Source organism: Hyla sarda, chromosome 6 (assembly GCF_029499605.1).
Source record: "Hyla sarda isolate aHylSar1 chromosome 6, aHylSar1.hap1, whole genome shotgun sequence".
NCBI classification, from domain to species: domain Eukaryota; kingdom Metazoa; phylum Chordata; class Amphibia; order Anura; family Hylidae; genus Hyla; species Hyla sarda.
The window spans coordinates 121,635,642-121,655,430 of NC_079194.1; the positions used below are offsets into that span (position 1 = coordinate 121,635,642).

General features: G+C 42.8%; 1 protein-coding gene and 1 long non-coding RNA gene across 5 annotated transcripts in view; one reads left to right on the top strand and one right to left on the bottom strand.

The window, feature by feature from the left end:
* Positions 1-8,956, top strand: part of PLXNA1 (plexin A1) — a 327,026-nt gene extending 318,070 nt beyond the window's left edge. For 3 of the 4 annotated variants that reach the window (XM_056524879.1, XM_056524877.1, XM_056524880.1), the window contains 3 exons: positions 2,033-2,245; positions 2,394-2,544; positions 4,133-8,956. In XM_056524879.1, coding sequence (XP_056380854.1) covers positions 2,033-2,245; positions 2,394-2,544; positions 4,133-4,228 — 460 coding nt within the window. In that variant the 3' untranslated portion in view covers positions 4,229-8,956. The remainder of the gene's footprint in view (positions 1-2,032; positions 2,246-2,393; positions 2,545-4,132) is intronic. The other variant, XM_056524881.1, reaches the window with a different exon arrangement.
* The window catches only part of LOC130276053 (uncharacterized), a 111,280-nt gene that overhangs the window by 38,587 nt on the left and 52,904 nt on the right, over positions 1-19,789 (bottom strand). The gene's annotated exons all lie outside the window — the stretch shown is intronic.

Consider the following 19,789-nt stretch of genomic DNA (forward strand, 5'->3'; position numbering starts at 1 on the left):
CGTGACATAACAGCCTGTCCCCTTAATGCAAGTCTATGGCAGGGGGCGAGACGACCGCCACGCCCCCTCCCATAGACTTGTATGAAAAGGGGCTGGCCATGACATCACGAGGGGCGGAGCCATGACGTAACTATGCTCCAGCCCCTGTATTGCGCGTCATTACGTGCAGAGCGAACTTGCTCTGTGCTGTAATGATAGCGCAGTGCCGCAGCGGGGATCCCGGGGGTCCCCAGCAGCGGGACCGTGGCGTACTGACATCTTATCACCTATCCTTTGGATAGGGGATAAGATGTCTAGGGGCGGAGTACCCCTTTAAGGTCAAAATGGGCTGTGTCCTTAAGGGCTTAAATATTTTTTTTCATATCAACTGGCTCCAGAAAGTTAAACAGATTTGTAAATTACTTTTATTAAAAAGTCTTAATCTGACCAGTACTTATCAGCCGCTGAAGTTGAACTGTTCTTTTCTTTCGGACAACAGTGCTCTCTGCTGATACCTCTGTCTGTCTAAGGAACTGTCCATAGTAGGAGCATATCCCCATAGCAAACCTCTCCTGCTCTGGACAGTTCCTGAGACAGACAGAGGTGTCAGCAGAGAGCACTGTTGTCAGGCAGAAAACAACAACTCAACTTCAGTAGCTGTTAAGTACTAGCAGGATTAAGATTTTTTTTTTATAGAAGTCATTTACAAAACAGTTAAATTTTCTGGAGCCAGTTGATATGAAATTTTTTTTTTCACCGGAGTACCACTTTAACCTATCTATACAGTGGTTAAGATTTTATATGTATAAAAAAAACCTCTTTAAACCATATTTTAGTGCATGATGATTTAACCCTTTTACACCCACAAGAGCCTTAATTAGAGATAATGGGGTCCGTTGGGATTTTGATGGTGAGAATAGTTTGCAGCGTGTTTTTTTCTGTCAGAAATACTGGAAACCCAATTAAAGTCAGTGACTATTTGTATCTGTTGTATGAGGACAATTGTGTGAACTGAACCATACACCCAGAGTAGGATACACTGTACAGGTAGTTCCCCCTGCGATTTCCCCAATCGGGAGGAAGAAAATCTCTTTATCCAGAGAAACCTTCTATTTCAGATCTGTTTGCGTGAATATTCTGTGCCAAGTATCACATGTCGTCATAACGTTTTCCCTTGAATAACAAGAACTTCCTTCTGTTGGCTCGTCCCGCTGCCCCCCCCCCCCCCCAATGAAGGTTCTCCCCTCTATGTCCGGTCACCTTTACATGGGCCCCTGTGGGGTTTCCCTCTCATCCTTCGTTCTGGTTTTGTGATTGCATCTCGTCGCTGTTCTCCTGCCAGCGGGACGTCCCCTCGTATGACATTTGTAATGTGGCAGATAAATTGCTTTGGCATGGTTCAATGGCCGCCAGCAATTAGTGACGGTGACTGGAGCAATGTATGTATGTATGTATCTATAGATGGATGTTATTGTTAACCCATTCAGCTCTCCCAGGAAATGTAATCGAGGAGTCAGACTTGTACACTGCTTGCTATAGACTCCTTGCTGTATGTTTTAATGCACGTTTGGCTAAATTGCAGGGAATGCATGTCCTGTTGAATCTCAGAGACCTATTAGCTTGTTAACATATTGCAACATGTTATAGCTGCCAGGTCACATGACAGTATTTTACTCCTGTTTCTGCAAGGTCCATATCCCTACATGCTGCAAAAACCCTCCAAGCTCCAAAAAAAAAAGAAAAAAAAAAAAAAGCTTTTGGCATGTCCCATAGACATGTGAAAAGTTTTGATCTGTGGGGGTCTCAATAAAAGTCTAATTGCAATCTCTGTCCAGTTTCTCTGGATGGGGCTATACGGCAGGGAACACTGCAAGCTAAGGAGAGACAGTCGCTGTAGCATGCTTCTCCACGTTTGTTCTCCTGATCTGTGGGGGTCTTGGCACTGCCTTAGTATCAGATTTTGTCTTTGTAATGTATGATCAGAAAGTAACATTTTGCTGCACTTTTTCATTTGTCACCCGACATCTGATAACTCTTAATTCTGTCCTTCCAGTTTACCACTGAGGTTCTGGGTGAATGTGATCAAGAACCCTCAGTTTGTTTTCGACATTCACAAAAACAGCATCACGGACGCCTGTCTCTCGGTGGTGGCGCAGACATTCATGGATTCTTGTTCCACTTCAGAGCACAAATTAGGCAAAGATTCACCTAGTAACAAGCTGCTGTATGCCAAGGACATACCCAACTACAAAAGCTGGGTGGAGAGGTAAGCAACGTGTAACAGTGGGCTCTGCATAAAACAGTGCCATCCTTACCATGGGCTATGTCTGGTAATGGGGTTCTCTTTCTCCTCCCACAACGCTTTTTCTCAATGCACGCCTTGTATTGAGGATTTACTTCTGTCACTTTTGCAGATATTACGCAGACATTGCCAAAATGCCAGTTATCAGTGACCAGGATATGAGTGCATACCTGGCTGAACAGTCCCGGTTACATCTGAATCAGTTCAACAGCATGAGCGCACTGCATGAAATCTACTCCTATATTACCAAGTACAGGGATGAGGTGAGTACACACTCAAAAAATCACATGGGGGCACGTCTAACAAGAACCAGCAGATTACAGCTGTTTCCCTAAAGCGGAGATCTAGCAAAAGTAGAGCAATTTGAGCTGTTGCCCATTGCAGTGGATTAGGTCACTTTGAAAGCTAAGAACTGGAATTCGGTTGCAATGGGAACACCTTTTGATACGTTTACCCTATTGTACAATTACGCCCATCTTTTGCCACTGTCTAAAAGTGTTGATTCAAGTTGTGAGTGTTCCTGTATATTTAGCTATAATTTTTTTTAGTGCGGTGATTATAATTGTATTGGTAATAATTGTTGAGGCTATAATAAGTGTTGTGACAGCAGCGAAATGTCAGAAGGGGCAGCTATTCAGAAAGAGCAAAGACATAATTATTCCGGGAGGAGGGGTGATTAGCACTGACAGATTACACAGCATAAGGTTGGAGGAACTTTGTTTTATTTATATTTAAATAAAGTTTTGTTAAAGCGTAACTCTGATGATCTGGCAGCAGGATATCTGTTTGTTCTCTGACAAGTCTTGTGCTACGAAGATGCCAGGAGATTTACAGTCTATTGGACTTTCAGCAAACCCCATGCATGACCTGTTAGACTGGAAGGTCATCTGCTGGGACATTGACCAACATTTGTTAAACTTTTAGCATTTAGTATTGAAGGGAAATCACCACATATTATATAGGTCATATAATATGACCTCACCTGGTCATTAGGATACCCACTGGTCCCAAGAATCAGAAAGTCTTTAGTTCTGTCACTGAATTTAGACATGAGAGTTATGGAAACTCTTACTTTGTGTTCTCCATAAATCTTCTTAAAGGGGTATTCCAGGCAAAAACATTTTATCGCCTATCCAAAGGGCACAAGATGTCTGATCGCGGGGGGGGGGGGGGGGGGGGCGGGTGTTGCGTTTCCTGGGACCCCCGTGATCTCCCTGCAGTTCCCTGCATTCTATTCTGGAGCTGAGCCACGCCATGCCCCCTCCATTCAGGTCTATGGGAGGGGGCGTGGTGTGAAGTCACGTCCCCAGTCCCGGAAACCCAATGGTTTCCAAAACTGGAGATGCAGCTCCAGCATAGAATGCGGGTGCTGCAGAGAGATTGCGGGGAGTCCCAGCGGCGGCCCCCTCGTGATCAGACATCTTATCCCCTATCCTTTGGATAGGGAATAAAATGTTTTTGCCCGGAATAACTCTTTAATTTCTCTGTGGACTGACTAGCCCTGATAGGTGTAAAGATCCACCAGTTAGTTGTAATCTATGGCTTGACCTGTCTTGAAGAAAACTTTTAGGACTTGTAGGTCAGTGAGAACACTCAGTTTTTGACGTATAGGAATCACTACGGTTTCCTGGAATTTTCACATGGTTGAAAGTCTCCAAATACTTAGTCATATACTGTATAGACCCTGTGTCCAAAGGTGAGATTTTGGCCTGGTCTGCAAGGTCATCAGTATGATTAGTTACACTGGAGGAGATAAGGCAGCCCCCTCCATTCTTAAGTGAGATGCAAACATAGCTTTTGTCTACTCTTACAAACGGTGAAACATTTCCAAATATTTCTCTTGTCTTTCAGATCCTTACCGCGCTGGAAAAAGACGAACAAGCAAGAAGACAACGGCTACGAAGTAAATTGGAACAAGTCATTGACACAATGTCACTCAGCAGTTGAAGCCTATATGGAGGTCTGGACAAGATCTCTTAGCAGTGGCTACTGAGAGAGAGAGGGACGGAGGAAAGTGCTATAAACTGACCACACTTCAACTCATGTGGCCTTCAAAATCCACGAGCTGCAGAACAGGACTGGAAACTTCTTGAAACAATAAAAAAAAAAAAAAAAAAACTGTATATAAAGACTTTAGAGACCATTTCAAAGAACAACATAGAAGCCTTTATAAATGGATACAAAAAAATTTAAGGGACTCCAAAAATGTCAATACAAATTAAAATATAGATTTAAGACAATGAGAGCTGCCTGCGCGTTCCAAGGGGGAGAGGAAGCTCCATCGGCCATGGAAAAGCTATGACCAGACGGTGGGAGAGACAAAAAATGTCCTGTCCTTTGGCTGCCTACATTTTTATGTTAAAGAAATGAAAAAAAAATCCTCTCTCTCTGGCTTTCGGCCACTAGTGTTACTGCTACATTTGCACAATTTAATGAAATTCCGGGGTTTTTAAAGAAATAATGAAAAAAAAAAATACAAAAGACTAAAAAACAAAAAAGAATGATGAAAAACAATCTGATATGGAATGTGTTTGTGTTCTTGGCAAAAAAATTCAATAAAAAGGTAAAAGAATCCCACCTATCCCCCTTCCCTGCAGAATGGACAAATTAACCCAGAACCTTTGATATTTTTCTAGACTATATTCTGTGCCATGTTCATTTCAATGTTGTTTTAGTGAATAAAATTTTTTTTGAAGAAGAATCTAGAGGTGAGGAGGGGGTGTGGATTTAACCACATTTTTTCTTGGGGGAGGGTGGGGGTGAGGGTTTCAGATGGAAAGCAATTTTCAGTTTTCCTCCTTAACCCCCTGTATCATCTTTTGGAATGAATTGTGTGATTTTTTTTATTTTTAAAAATAGAAATATTGTTGGAAATGTTTGCGATAAAATGGCTGCAGAAAGCACATAGAGATTCACGGCACCTGTTTAAATGAATGTACATATATATGGTTTTGGTTGGCAGAGTCTACCCACAATGCTGTGCTGCATTAGATAATTATGTGGGCATTAATATATATATATATATATAAATATACTGTCTCTGGTTACAATTTATGGTACAGGAACTTGGAAAGTGCTGAGTGGTTTAGTGTTGTCCTAATTTATTACAAATCCCAGTCCTTACACAATGGAAGATGATCAGAACCCGTCAACCCTCCCCTCCCCCCAGTTTCAACTTCAATGAATATTACCAAAACTTTGAAGACCTCAGTATAATAGCCTGTTGCTTTTCTTGGATCATTCAATTTCGAACTTGCATGGGTGGGTTCTTGTCATCAAAAGCAAGATTGATGAATAGTTTGATTTTTGTTCCTTGGCCAGAGGAGTCAGCAACATGTAGCATGGTGCCAGAAGTGGTTTTCTGCGGGACATTGGGGCAGATTTACTCATCAAAATGTGCGAAAAGGGGGCATGACTTAAAACATGCCACATTGAGACAACATTTTGGCACAAAAAGAGGTGGCCTTAAGTTTGACAAATTTCTAAAGATGCATCAGATCTAGTATACATTATGATGTGCCATACTTACATAGTGGTAAGAATGGCACATCTAGTCTAGTTTTAATCTGTCTAAATTTAAATGGGTTTTCCAGAACTTTTACCTTGATGGCTATCAATGTAAATGTCCACAGAAAACCCCTTAAAGACAGTATTACACGATCTTCCCAATTGTATCCAAAGGTTGTATGTACTCAGGGCCCAAGTCCTGCAGGAACTCATGGGAACGGAGTTCCTGCACTTTTTCCACAGCAGGAACACAGTTCCCTTTAGCAGAAGTCCTGCAGGACCAGCCCTTAAAGGGTTACTCCGCCCCTACCCTAGGGGATAAGATGTCTGATCGTGGGGGTCCCGCTACTGGGCACCCCAGACATCCGGTGCATGGGGCAAACTTCGCTCCGTGCCGGATGACTGGTGATGCAGGGCAGAGCCCCCTCAATGCAAGTCTATGGAAGGGGGCGTGGCGGCCGTCACGCCCCCTCCCCTAGACTTGCATTGAGGGGGCGTGACATCATGAGCCTCTGACGGGACCTTATCCCCTAACCTTTTGGATAGTACCCCTTTAAGTGGAAATCTAGGGTGAGTTCCCAGACTTTTTTCCCCAGGACTTGACCCCTGTATGTACTCCAATATAAACCTTTAGTCATAGCTGCTATTTGTAATCCAAAACACCTCAGTGTCTGGGTTTTTGTTTTAACAGTTTGGATTGTTGGTTCAGTCTTACTGCACCCCTCAAGCCTCCATGGGTAATATACATATTACAATTTGGAATATAATCTGCCATCAGTCACTACTGTGCTTATGTGGTCAAGGGCCTGTAGCAATAATTCATATATTTTTCTGTTCAGCCTGATCATTTATCAGCTTCACAGGCCCTTTAATGGTATGTTCACACAGTTCTTTCCCCACATGGATTTCTGCAGGTCATCCATGCTGAAATCTGTATGACATGTACTCACTAACCATCTCCCAATAATTTCAGTGGGATATCCAGGTTACATAATGTAATACCTGTTATGGGGGAAAAGTGTGGCTGGTCGCCACTTGAAGTAAATTCCTCGCAGAATGTGTCCACTAAATTCAGGCTTAATCTGCACGTTTACATTGCAAATCCATGTTAAGAAAAAAAACTTACGTAAACCTTTAGATTTTCTTCAAATAATTGTGTGAACATAGCCTAACACATCTATCCCAATTACTAATTTTGGCCAATTGATTGAAATGTCATGCAGTTAAAGAGGCAATGACATCATTGGGCCATGAAGTGTAATGAGGTGGTGATGTCACTGGAAACCGGATGACTGTATAGTCTTCAGTCATGTCCAAGTTTCATAAATTGACACGTTTCCAGACCATTTAGGAGAAAACTACACCACTGATTTTGCTTCCTCTTGATTCTAAAATGTTAGACCTTTATCAGTTGTTTTTGTGTCCACACAGTTTTTACTAAAATGTGTAGATGTCTGAGATATATTCAGAAGTTATCAAGTTCAGATTTAGATCCATGGAGAGAAACCTATAGATGAGCATAGCCTGGTGGTATATGAGGTATACAGTAAAAAAAATAAAAATAATAGTAAATCTAACCAAAAACGTTTACCAATTCATAGTCAAATAGTAGAAAGCTGCGGACCAGAATTAGTAAAGGCACCACCTGTAGTCAGGCCCGCTATTATAAAGGGTACTTCCGCCAAAGATGTCTTACCTAGGGAAGTCCAGCAGATGACGCAATGAACAGTTTTTGCATGCCAGGGCATGGTGGTGCATGTAGACCAACAATGACTACACAGTTCCAAATCTACAACCCCCATAGAGTGCAGGTGTACTGTCTTACATTCATTAAAGGGGTACTCCCACCCTAGACATCTTATCCCGTATCCAAAGGATAGGGGATAAGATGTCTGATTGCGGGGGTCCTGCCGCTGGAGGGTCTGAGTCGCGACTACGGGAACGGAAGTCCGTGACGTCAGGACTCCGCCCCCGTGTGAAGTCACGCCCGTCCTCTCAATGCAAGTCTATGGGAGGGGGCGTGACGGCCGTCAGGATAGGGGATAAGATGTCTAGGGTGGGAGTACCCCTTTAAGTAGGATCAATCAGTACAGCAAGGTAGCACTAGAGAGGAGTTAATAGACCCTTGTGACCAGCTTATGTATCAGTTTCTAGAACATAGTACTCCACATTAAACATGCCAGTTATTAAAAGGTAAAACCAGAAAATAAAATCTCTGCCTACTGTGGGCAGGTGCGCCAATACTTGTACCATTTTCTAGATTTAATATTAATAAATTGGTCTTGTTCTTGAAACTCATTCCCATTCATTTACTATTTAACAAATGTGGGCCAGGTTGATTGCATCAGTTGACCAAAAGCAAATGTCAAACCTGGCTGCCCAATGTATCAAAATGGCTGTCAGATCAGAATCCCCAAAAATGGAGTATCTCGAAATAGCAGCTGTGCCCATAGGACGAGTGCACAGTGAGTACTGACAGCGTCCCAGTCAATTACAGCACATAGAATCCCCCATCCTCACCCAGTTTAATGTTGTTTTTGCATTAATTTATCCTTTGTAGGTTTGTTACATCTTCTCTGCACCGTGGAGCTCGCGCCTCTCTGTCTGCAGAGGTTTCACTAACTACTGGTCGATTAAAGAGAAACAAACATCAAACACTAATAAAAGCTTTTTATCCATCTACTAAATGTAGCAAATCCCCTGACAGTGCCCGGGAATGTTTCCTCTTTACATCTGTTTATATTAGTGACTTGGCCCTTAACAGAATTAAGGTGGCATCTGTTCAAGTAAAGAGCAGTGCGCCAAGAGCACCATGCGTTTCCTGGTTGGTCAGGTGTTGCCGACTCCTCTGTGGCCTTTAATAAGAACCTTTTGGGGGTCCCCCTTGTCTGATGAAGTGAACATTCACCCCTTACACTGGAATCATTTTTTTCCCCCACAACAGCGCAGAGGAAGCATATTGTCCACTTAACCCCTCCATTGCTGCAGTGAAGTAGAGCAATGGCAGTTTCTGAAAACTCTTGATTGTGACTCGATGCCCGCTGAGCCATCCTATGTAAATAACTTACTATTTTAATGTCGCTCAGATTTAGTACCTGTAAATAAAATCCTCGCATCACAAAGAGATTAAAATTTTTGCTAAATAAAAACCTGACTCGTGTCTTTGCTTCTTCTCTTCCGTGTCTATTTGGGGGGGAAAGAGTTGATAGCAAAATCTATTAAATGAATGTAAATTGTCTGCAGCCACAGACTGAGCTGCTGCTATTTTGTTCATAACACTAGTCCCACTTGTTTGGAATAACTTCCCTGGGGGCGGCCATATCGGAGACACATACTCTTCTGTCTGTATAAACAGTGCAGCAGGGTGTGCGCTCTTTATGGCAGCTGCAATGATTGGGAGGTAATGAATAGAGATGAGCAAATTTACAGTAAATTCGATTTGTCGCAAACTTCTCGGCTCGGCAGTTGATGACTTATCCTGCATGAATTAGTTCAGCTTTCAGGTGCTCCGGTGGGCTGGAAAAGGTGGATACAGTCCTAGGAAAGAGTCTCCTAGGACTGTATCCACCTTTTCCAGCCCACGGGAGCACCTGAAAGCTGAACTCATTTATGCAGGATAAGTCATCAACTGCCGAGCCGAGAAGTTTGTGACGAATGGAATTTACTGTAAATTCGCTCATCTCTATAAATCACCTCAGAACTTCCTGTAGGATGTCATTTTTCTAAGGCTAGACAGAAGTGGTATGAATTTTGAAGTTTATTTTATGTTTGCACATTATTTTTGCGCCTTTAAAAAAAAAAAAAAAATACACAGTTAATTAACCTCGTCCACTGCATAGTCCAGAATGAAGCAGTGCATTTCACAGTCACTTTTGCTAATGTCTATTTTGAAATAGCGCAAAATTCTTGCGCAAAAATGATAAAGCTCCCCCTATGACCCTTTATAAGCTCTCCCCATATATAAGGCTACAGGCTGATGACAGCACATCTATTACTCCGATCCTCTCCCATCCCTGCATCTCGTGACTTATCTTCTACTGCTATTTATTTTTCTGCTTCATGATGATTTCCCGTTAAAGAAGATTACACCGAGACTGACTGATCTTTCCAAGCGATACAAGCCTGAGCTGTGCGCATCTTACTCAGTAGCTTCCAAATCTCAGGAGGCAGAATATTTCCTGCTACATCGCTGGCAGCGCCGAGGTGATATACATCACAAAGCCATCAATACGGCAATCAGCAGGGATTTTGGCGCAGCGGTGGCAAATAATGGAAACAGGAAAAGCACTGGAACTTTGTAAAACAATTGTCTCATTGTCTTTGCTTTTTAATGGAAGAATACACACTAAATGCAAGCTCTGTATATACACTGCTCAAAAAATAAAGGGAACACTAAAACAACACAATGTAACTCCAAGTCAATGACACTTCTGTGAAATCCCACTGTCCACTCAGGAAGCAACACTGACAATCAATTTCACATGCTGTAGTGCAAATGGAACAGACAATAGATGGAAATTATAGGCAATAAGCAAGACACCACCAATAAAGGAGTGGTTCTGCAGGTGGTGACCACAGACCACTTCTCAGTTCCTATGCTTCCTGGCTGATGTTTTGGTCACTTTTGAATGCTGGCGGTGCTTTCACACTAGTGGTAGCATGAGACGTCTACAACCCACACAAGTGGCTCAGGTAGTGCAGCTCATCCAGGACAGCGCATCAATGCAAGCTGTGTCAAGAAGGCCTTGAGCGGGCCACAAATATGCATGTGTCCACTCAAACGGTCAGAAACAGACTCCATGAGGGTGGTATGAGAGCCCCACGTCCACAGATGCAGGATGTTTGGCATTTGCCCTAGAACACCAAGATTGGCAGATTTGCCACTTCCACCCTGTGCTCTTCACAGATTAAAGCAGGTTGAAACTGAGCACGTGACAGAGTCTGGAGACGCTGTGGAAAACATTCTGCTGCCTGCAACATCCTCCAGCATGACCAGTTTGGCGGTGGGTTAGTAATGTGGGGTGGCATTTCTTTTGGGGGGCCGCACAGCCCTCCATGTGCTTGCCAGAGGTAGCCTGACTGCTATTAGGTACCCAGATGAGATCTGCAGACCCCTTGTGAGACCATATGCTGGTACGGTTGACCCTGGGTTCCTCCTAATGCAAGACAATGCTAGACCTCATGTAGCTGGAGTGTGTCAGCAGTTCCTGCAAGAAGAAGGCATTTATGCTGTGGACTGGCCCGCCCATTCCCACGACCTGAATCCGATTGAGCACATCTGAGACATCATGTGCTTTAGTCCAGGTCTGGAAGGACATCCCTCAGGAGACCACCACCTCATCAGGAGCATGCCCAAGTGTTGTAGGGAGGTCATACAGGCACATGGAGGCCACACACACTACTGAGCCTCATTTTGACTTGTTTTAAAGGACATTACATCAAAGTTGGATCAGCCTGTAGTGTGGTTTTCCATTTTGATTTTCTGTGTGACTCCATTACCAGACCTCCATGGGTTGATAAATTTGATTTCCATTGATCATTTTTGTGTGATTTTGTTGTCCGCACATTCCACTATGTAAAGACGAAAGTATTCATATGAGTAGTTCATTCATTCAGATCTAGGATGTTGTATCTTAGTGTTCCCTTAATTTTTTTTGAGCATTTATTATCTGAACTCCTAGGTTGGTCTCCACTGTAGAAGGTGTGTAGAGGGGAAGGGGGGTGGTGACAAGGACACCCCCCACTGGAATGCAGCAAGCACGATTTGTAGTAGACAAGCATTTATTTTCCGCATGCTGGGGCACAGCAAGCTAAGCTGTTACTATCACATGAAGCTTAATGGTTTAGCATGGCAGGGAATTTGCCCATAGTTGCAGAACACGGGCATTAACTGAAACTTAGACATGGAAATCTCTTCACTGGATCCCAGAGGTCTTTATGCCACATCACTAGTTTTCCAGGAAGTCAAGTTGCACCCACAATGGCTGATGGCTCTCATCCGATTCCTCTGTGCCACTATGGGCCTGTCTCACTTAGCAATTTCTCAGTGGGTTGCCATTGTCTTTGTATACAATGGCTCCAGCATCTTAAAAGGGTACTCCAGTGGAAAACATTTTTTTCTTTTTTTTTAATCAACTGGTGCCAGAAAGTTAAACAGATTTGTTATGAATAACGGCCGTTATTTTGTGACGGAAAATGGTAACGGGAGAAATAGTGCATGCACTATTTCTTCTGTTCATTCTCCCATCACAAAATAACGTCCGTTATTAATATCGGACTATAACGGATTTAAACGGATTATGTAAAAATCCCATAGACTATAATGGGATTTTCTAACGGTCGTGTAACGGCCGATTTGCAGGGTTTTCATGACTGAACAGCAGATGGAGCTTTAAAACGGGTGAATTTTATAGTGTGAAACCAGCCTAAGACTAATTTGTGGTTCAGGCTTAAAGGGGTTCTCCAGTATAGAACTTTTTGTTAAAATTCTGCCTAGGCTGCTGGCATGAATAAAAAAACAAACAAAATCTTAGCCTTCTTCCCTCCTCTCCCTCAGCTGCTACAAGGAAGAGGACAGCACCGAAGAACGGGTATAGGAAACTGGAGGAATCAGGGGATGGGCGGGAGGATATGGGATACGTTTTTGTACATGTTGTGTTGTTCTTTTCTGTCTGACCATGGTTCTCTCTGCTCCCCTGTCCATGCCAGTAACTGTCCATAGCAGGAAAGGTTTTCTATGGAGATTTGCTCCTGCTCTGGACTAGAGATGAAACAACAAATCGATTAATCAGCAACTAATCAATTAAAATAGCTGCGAAATAGATTAATCGGTTGGTGGATTAGTTGGTCAGCCAAGTTCACATACACTCAGTGATTATCTCTATGTATATATGCAACGGTGATCCTCGGCAGTCTGTTTAGTGAAGAGGGGGCCAGCACACACTATCTTCTGCTTCCTGCAGCTATCATGAGCCCCCGGTTGTCAGGCTCTGTACTAAAGGCCAGACTCTCTAAAATACAAAACTGGATACAGCCCTCTAGGTAAAATATATATATATATATATATATATATATATATATATATATATATATATATATATATATATATATATATATATATATATATGCTAATAAAGACTGATATGGCTAGTTTGACATATTTATTAGATATCTTTAAGATACAAAACATGTCTATAGCAGGGCCCTTGCCACAGACGTTATATATATATATATATATATATATATATATATATATATATTGCAATAAAATAGCAATAAAAATGAAAATAAAGATAAAATAGAAGTATTGCTTGAATGTGACAAGTCAGTATTTAGTCCATATGAGAGACCACCTGTATAAATTATAATTCACTCGTATTTACAGTGATTGATGTGATCAGTATTACATAAATGAGTTATGCCCACATGAACATATTGGTGCACTGCACCACTCGCCTCCTGATGACCAGCCAAAGGAGCATAGCCTCTGCAGCTTATGGTGGAGGTACCCGATCAATGCAGAAACACTGTGATGTAAGACCCATTCTTCAGACTGGCAGAGACAGGCGCCCAGCCTGAGATGCTTGTCTAACTCCGGAATCTCTGTTCTTGCTGCAGAATGGCACGGATGTACGTCCGGCCATAATGGAGATAGTTGTGGCCCGGTATAGATGGTAACGGTGGTGTAGAGGGTGCAGCGAAGAATAGTGGTGTCCTCGTGCTGAGGATTGTGCGCATAGTATAGTTGTCCAAAAGTAGTGCGGACTGCACTATTCTCCACTGCACCCTCTACACCACTGTTACCATCTATACACCTGATGCACGTCCGCATCTATACTGACCAAATCCAGTATACCAAGACCAATATTGTCAATATTACCCATATACAGGGAGGAATATTATAACCATAGATCTTACCATCATACTGTTAGTGATCAAATCCTGTATACCAAGACCAAAATGATCAATAATCCCAGTATACAAGAGGAAATATTATTACCATACATATTACCATCCATCATACTGTTACTGACCAAGTCCAGTACACAAGACCAATATTACAAATAACACAAGTATACAAGGCGGAAGTATAATGAGATGAGGTAACGGGCCCAGGCCCATTACATGACATTGCCACCGCATTGTGAATCATCAGGTCCCAGAATGGGGAAGAAGGCCGGGACTCAGAAGACAGGAGAATGATATCGGCACACGTCGGAAGGCGAGTCTGTATCAATTACTATTGTCTGCAATTCACCACGTTATAATTTTGATAATTTTTGATTTACATAATTTTAAATTTTACATAAAAAATGATATGACCACATTTCATAATTCATAATTGAGTTATGGTAATACCATTAAAATTACCAACAAGTTAAAGTTTGTTATTTTTATTTTTGTAGCTGGAAAAAGAAAGACATTCAGTGGAGTACCCTTTTAACAATAATATCAGTACAAAAAAAAGAAAAATGTCAGCACCTCCATACAAAATGAAATACGTACGCAGGTGCACACCTAAGCTATTAGTACACACTAATTTTGTGTGTTACCAGTAAAGGATGAGGGACAAATAATACTGCCACACCATAACCACCATTATATTAATACTGAATAAAATCCACTATACAAAAGACCAATATTTCCCCCCATACAGTGCCCATATTGAGGCAGACACCAGCTGTACACAGGCTCTGGAGACCATAAAAGTGATTACAGGTACATCCAGTGGCTCATAGGTGACCTATTCTCTGATCGGAGTGGTCCTATTTCAGTCAAAACTCATCTCTTCAGCATCTACAGGACAAACATCTTAGACTCTGCATATTTACAGTGCGCTCCCCACCTTTACACACTCTCCCCATCCATAGGCCTTACAAAATGTAATAATGTCCCCTTTGGTGTCTCAAACAGTATAGGTGTGTAGGTTAATAGGCCCCCTATTAAGTACCGTATTTATCGGGGTATACCACGCACCGGCCTATAACACGCACCCTCATTTTACCAGGCCTCCGGTGTGCGTCCCCTGCGTCGTTGCTATGCGCTGCACGGCGCAACCGGGGATGAGGGGGAGGCAACGGGGCAGCGGCGCCGGAAATGGATGCCGCTGCTCCTTCTCTCCCCCTGTCTGTCGGCGCCGCTTCTCTCCCCCTGGCTATCGGCGCCGACAATGGGGCGCCGGCGCCGATAGTCAGGGGGAGAGAACGGGCAGCGGCGCCGATAGCCAGGGGGAGAGAAGGGCCGGCAGCAGGGCTCTAGACCCCAGGAAAGGCAGGGGTAGAGAAGCCGGCAGCGCTGGCGGTCTCTGCACCTGCAAAGCCGCTGCAGTTCATTGATTTAAAGAGCCTGTTTTAAATCAGTGAACTGCAGCGGCTTATCGGCGTATAACACGCAGGTAGACTTTAGGCTAAAAATTTTTGCTTAAAAAGTGTGTGTTATACGCCGATAAATACTGTGGTGGCTAACGGGGTAGCATGTGTAGTGAATTGATAGGGTGTTGTAACTGGAATAGAGTTTGTGATACCAGGGTAGTGTTAACCTCCACAGTCCAAGGATAAACAGGTTTATGAACTAAGCGCTGGGTCAATAAATACCACAGATGCAGGGTTATAAAAACTACTTATACTGAAAAGGTCTTGCAGGCAGATGTTCATGCAGAATAACAGCAAACTTAGGGCAATAAATGGGGAATAGTTGCATAGAATGTCCCTTCAGATCACTGGGCACTCTGGGACTTGTAGTTATAGTGCAGCTATGACACCTTAACTTGGCTTATCTTGACTTGAGAGACAACTAACACAGACTCCATGGAATTACTTACCACCAGGGGTGAACTTTGACTCTAGGACCAGAATTGCCAGAGGCTTTCTTCTCTCGTTCCTTGACTTGCGCTATAGGGCCCTTTTGGTGCTATGGTTTTTGACTGACTTGACCTGGACAGCAGGATGCTAGCGGTTTATTGTAGTTGCTTCTCCACAGATTTCTCTGACTTGGATGCTGCACTAACTTTCCTTGGACTTGGACACTGTACAGACATCTACTTTCTCTTCCTTGCCCAGGACCTGAGCCGGTCCCCATTGGAGGTATGGGGCAGGTAAGGTACAGGGATGCTTAAATTGTCCTGACTGAATTCACACTAAATGATTCCTCCCTGTCTAGCCAGACCAGGGGGATTAGGGCTGGACTCCGACTGGCCACAGTGATCACATGACTCCTCTGCAACCTTTCCTTTAAAGGCACAGTACACTTTATACAGGATAAACAGCATGCATTGGTATAACACAAAGAATTATAAAGAACAAAATTAAATGACACGTTCCCTGGAGTTGTGGGCCAAACATAAACCTGAGGCAACATCTAGTGTAGCATTAAATACACTGTATTTTTATAACATGTGTGCCAATCAACATGAATACTGTATACTACATTCATTAAACCTAAATCACATTAATAAAGATCCTATCATTGTATATTTAGCAGAACTCTGAAATATGTTGTACCAGAGAAATTGAGTTCACACACTGCTTATCAATAAAAATTATAGTTTATTATTCAATTAAAACATGATTTAAACAATACCATATGCATGATAAAAGTGCCAAAAGGACAATATCCAAAATACAAAAAAGGACACAGAGGAAAAGTGCAAATTACTATGTAATAAATATCCTTATGTTAAATCACAATAGGTGAGGCACTATTGTACTCTATTTACTGCTGGACATATATATTGACTAAGAGTGTATACACACACACACACACATACACATATACATATATATATATATATATATATATCTATATATACACACACACACATACACACACACATATATATTGCCTCATACTAAGGTCCTCATTCACTAAGACCAATATCACATGTGTTTTTTAGCAGTCAGGCTAACACCTATTACTACCCAGCTTAAATGGGTACTCCGGTGAAAAATATTTTTTTCATATCAACTGGCTCCAGAAAATTAAACAGATTTGTAAATTACTTCTATTAAAAAATCTTAATCCTTCCAGTACTTATCAACTACTGCAGTTGAGTTGTTCTTTTCTGTCTGAGCACAGTGCTCTCCGCTGACACCCCTGTCTGTCTCCGGAACTGTCCACAGTAGGAGCAAATCCCTATAGCAAACCTCTCCTGCTCTGGACAGTTCCTGAGACAGACAGAGGTGTCTGCAGAGAGCACTGTGGTCAGACAGAAAATAACTCAACTTCAGCAGCTGATAAGTACTGGAAAGATTCAGATTTTTTTTTATAGAAGTAATTTACAAATCTGTTTAACTTTCTGGAGCCAGTTGATATGAAGAAAAAATAATAATAATGTTTTTCCCCGGAGTACCTCTTTAAGTGTTATGAATATTCTTACCCATAATAGGGAACAGCCCGTGCACTCCTCTGACCTCCACACATGTTTCGGGATCTTTAATCATGTATATCGTATAGTAATCATGCATCAATTATATCAATTATAATAATAAACTATAACTGTTATTGGTAAGCAGTGTGTCAGCTCAATTCCTCTGGTAGAACATCTAACAGTGGAACATGTTCTGTACCGGGTCACCACATATCCACCAAAGTAGGCAGGTAGTTCCCCCATTAGGTAGGTATGTTCCACAATATTTATTAATTTATTATTATTACCGTATTTTTTTGCCGTTTAAGACACACTTTTTCTTCCCCAAAACTGGGGGGGGGAGTTGGTGAGTCTTATACGGCGAATACACACCTATCGCGGCGGTCCCTGCGGCCATCAATGGCCGGAACCCGCGGCTAATACAGGACATCACCGATCGCGGTGATGCCCTGTATTAACCCTTCAGACGCGGCGATCAAAGCTGACCGCCGCGTCTGAAGCGAAAGTAACACTAACCCGGCTGCTCAGTCGGGCTGTTCGGGACCGCCATGGTGAAATCGCGGCGTCCCGAACAGCTTACAGGACACCGGTAGGGACCTTACCTGCCTCCTCGGTGTCTTCTCCGTGCCGGGATCCCCTGCATGGCCAGCGCTCTCCTTCATAGTCATCATGTCGTCGCGCACGCTGTCCCGTCATCCAATAGGAGCGGCGTGTATAGCGACGTGATGGCGGTGACGGAGAGCGTGGATCCCGGGGAAGCAGACGTCCGTCGGGGACACCACGGGACGCGGCAATAGCGATGGAGCGACATCCAGGGTAGCAGTGACAGGTCCGGAGCGGCGGGGGGACACGTGAGTATTACCTCCTATACCAGTGGTCTTCAACCTGCGGACCTCCGGATGTTGCAAAACTACAACTCCCAGCATGCCCGGACACCCAACGGCTGTTCGGGCATACTGGGAGTTGTAGTTTTGCAACATCTGGAGGTCCGCAGGTTGAAGATCACTGTTGGGTTCAGAATCTTTTTTTTCAAGATTTTGCACCTTTAAAATTGGGTGCGTCTTATATGCCGGTGCGTCCTATAGGGCGAAAAATACGGTATATACTGGAGCACAATGTTGTAGACACCATAAGGCCATATTATGTATTCATTGTATTGAAGGAATCAAAATTGGTCATCTCTTTTCTGGTGCTGGTTCTCATCCTATCCCACTGCGCTGTGCATTCTGGGTGATGTTGAACATACTTGTAGAGATGGGGTAACGGGCCTTGTATAGCACCTGCTATAAGAACAGCTGTGGACCAAACACCTCCCCGCCCCTCCTTTGCAGGCCGCCACTGACAATCACCCCTTTTATCGGTAAAGCCAGCGGCAGCAAGAGACAGCAGAACTAATTAGCCGACCGAGGTAACAGGCGTGAAAGACACCGTGTGACAAGCCAAGGTTGTTAACCCTTTACGGGCCATGTAAATGTGTGTCACCTTGACAGGAGAATGGTTTGATTTATTCTTTGCTCTTCCTTTTTCCCTTGGTATCTACACGTCTGACACCAATCATTCGCACAGTGTTCAGTGGGCTGCAGAAACCTTCTCAGGTGCAAAGAGCGAAAAATTCAGTTTTTTTTTTTATTTAGTTGTTTAATTTTTAAATTCCGACTGTTTGTAAAATCTCAACTTGACATCATTTTCACTCTCCCCCCCCCCCCCCAAAAAAAATAAATAAAATAAAATGATCACCCTTCTATATTGTGACGATTTTTGCCTTTTTTTCTCTAGTTATTACCACGTTTCACAGTGCTGTGATTCTCTATTGGGGAACGTGTTGGAAAAGGGTGTCCAGTTTTATGTATTAGGTTGGCTTTCAAGGGTACCTCTCATCAAATAAACTTTTGATATATTTTAGATTAATGAATGTTGAATAACTTTCCAATAGCATGTTAATGAAAAATATGCTTCTTTCTATTGTATTTTTCCCGATCAGTCCTGTCAGCAAGCATTTCTGACTCATGCTGGAGTCCTAAACACTCAGAGCTGCCAGCCTGCTTTGTTCACAGCCAAACAGGCTGTGAACAAAGCAGGCTGGCAGCTCTGAGTGTTCTCCTTTGTGAACAAAGCAGACTGGCAGCTCGTAGTGTTTAGGACTCCAGCATGAGTCTGAAATGCTTGCTGCCAGGACTGGTAGGGAGACCCCTAGTGGTCATTTCTTCAAAGTGGAAAATTAAATAGAAAGAAGCATATTTTTTAATAACATGCAATTGTAAAGTTATTCTGCATACATTAATCTATAATATATCAAAAGTTTTTTTGATGAGAGGTACCCATTAAATATATCCAGTGATATGACCATGTCCTGGATAGACGACAGGCTAAAATTGGGCAGAGTGCTGGACCTAAGGCAACACGGCCTGGATTCTCCAGATCAAAGAACCCTGCATGCAGCTTTTGTAATCTGGCACTTTTACGCTGGATGGTAAATATGCAGGACGCTGAATGAATATGAACAAGGCCTTACACATTGGTAACATATTGCTATTACCATATATACCATCAGTTATCAATGTGTTGGGGGTCTGATTAATGTGACCCCCAAAATCGTCAGAATGATAGCTAGGGAAGCACACTGGTCCGCCAGAGTA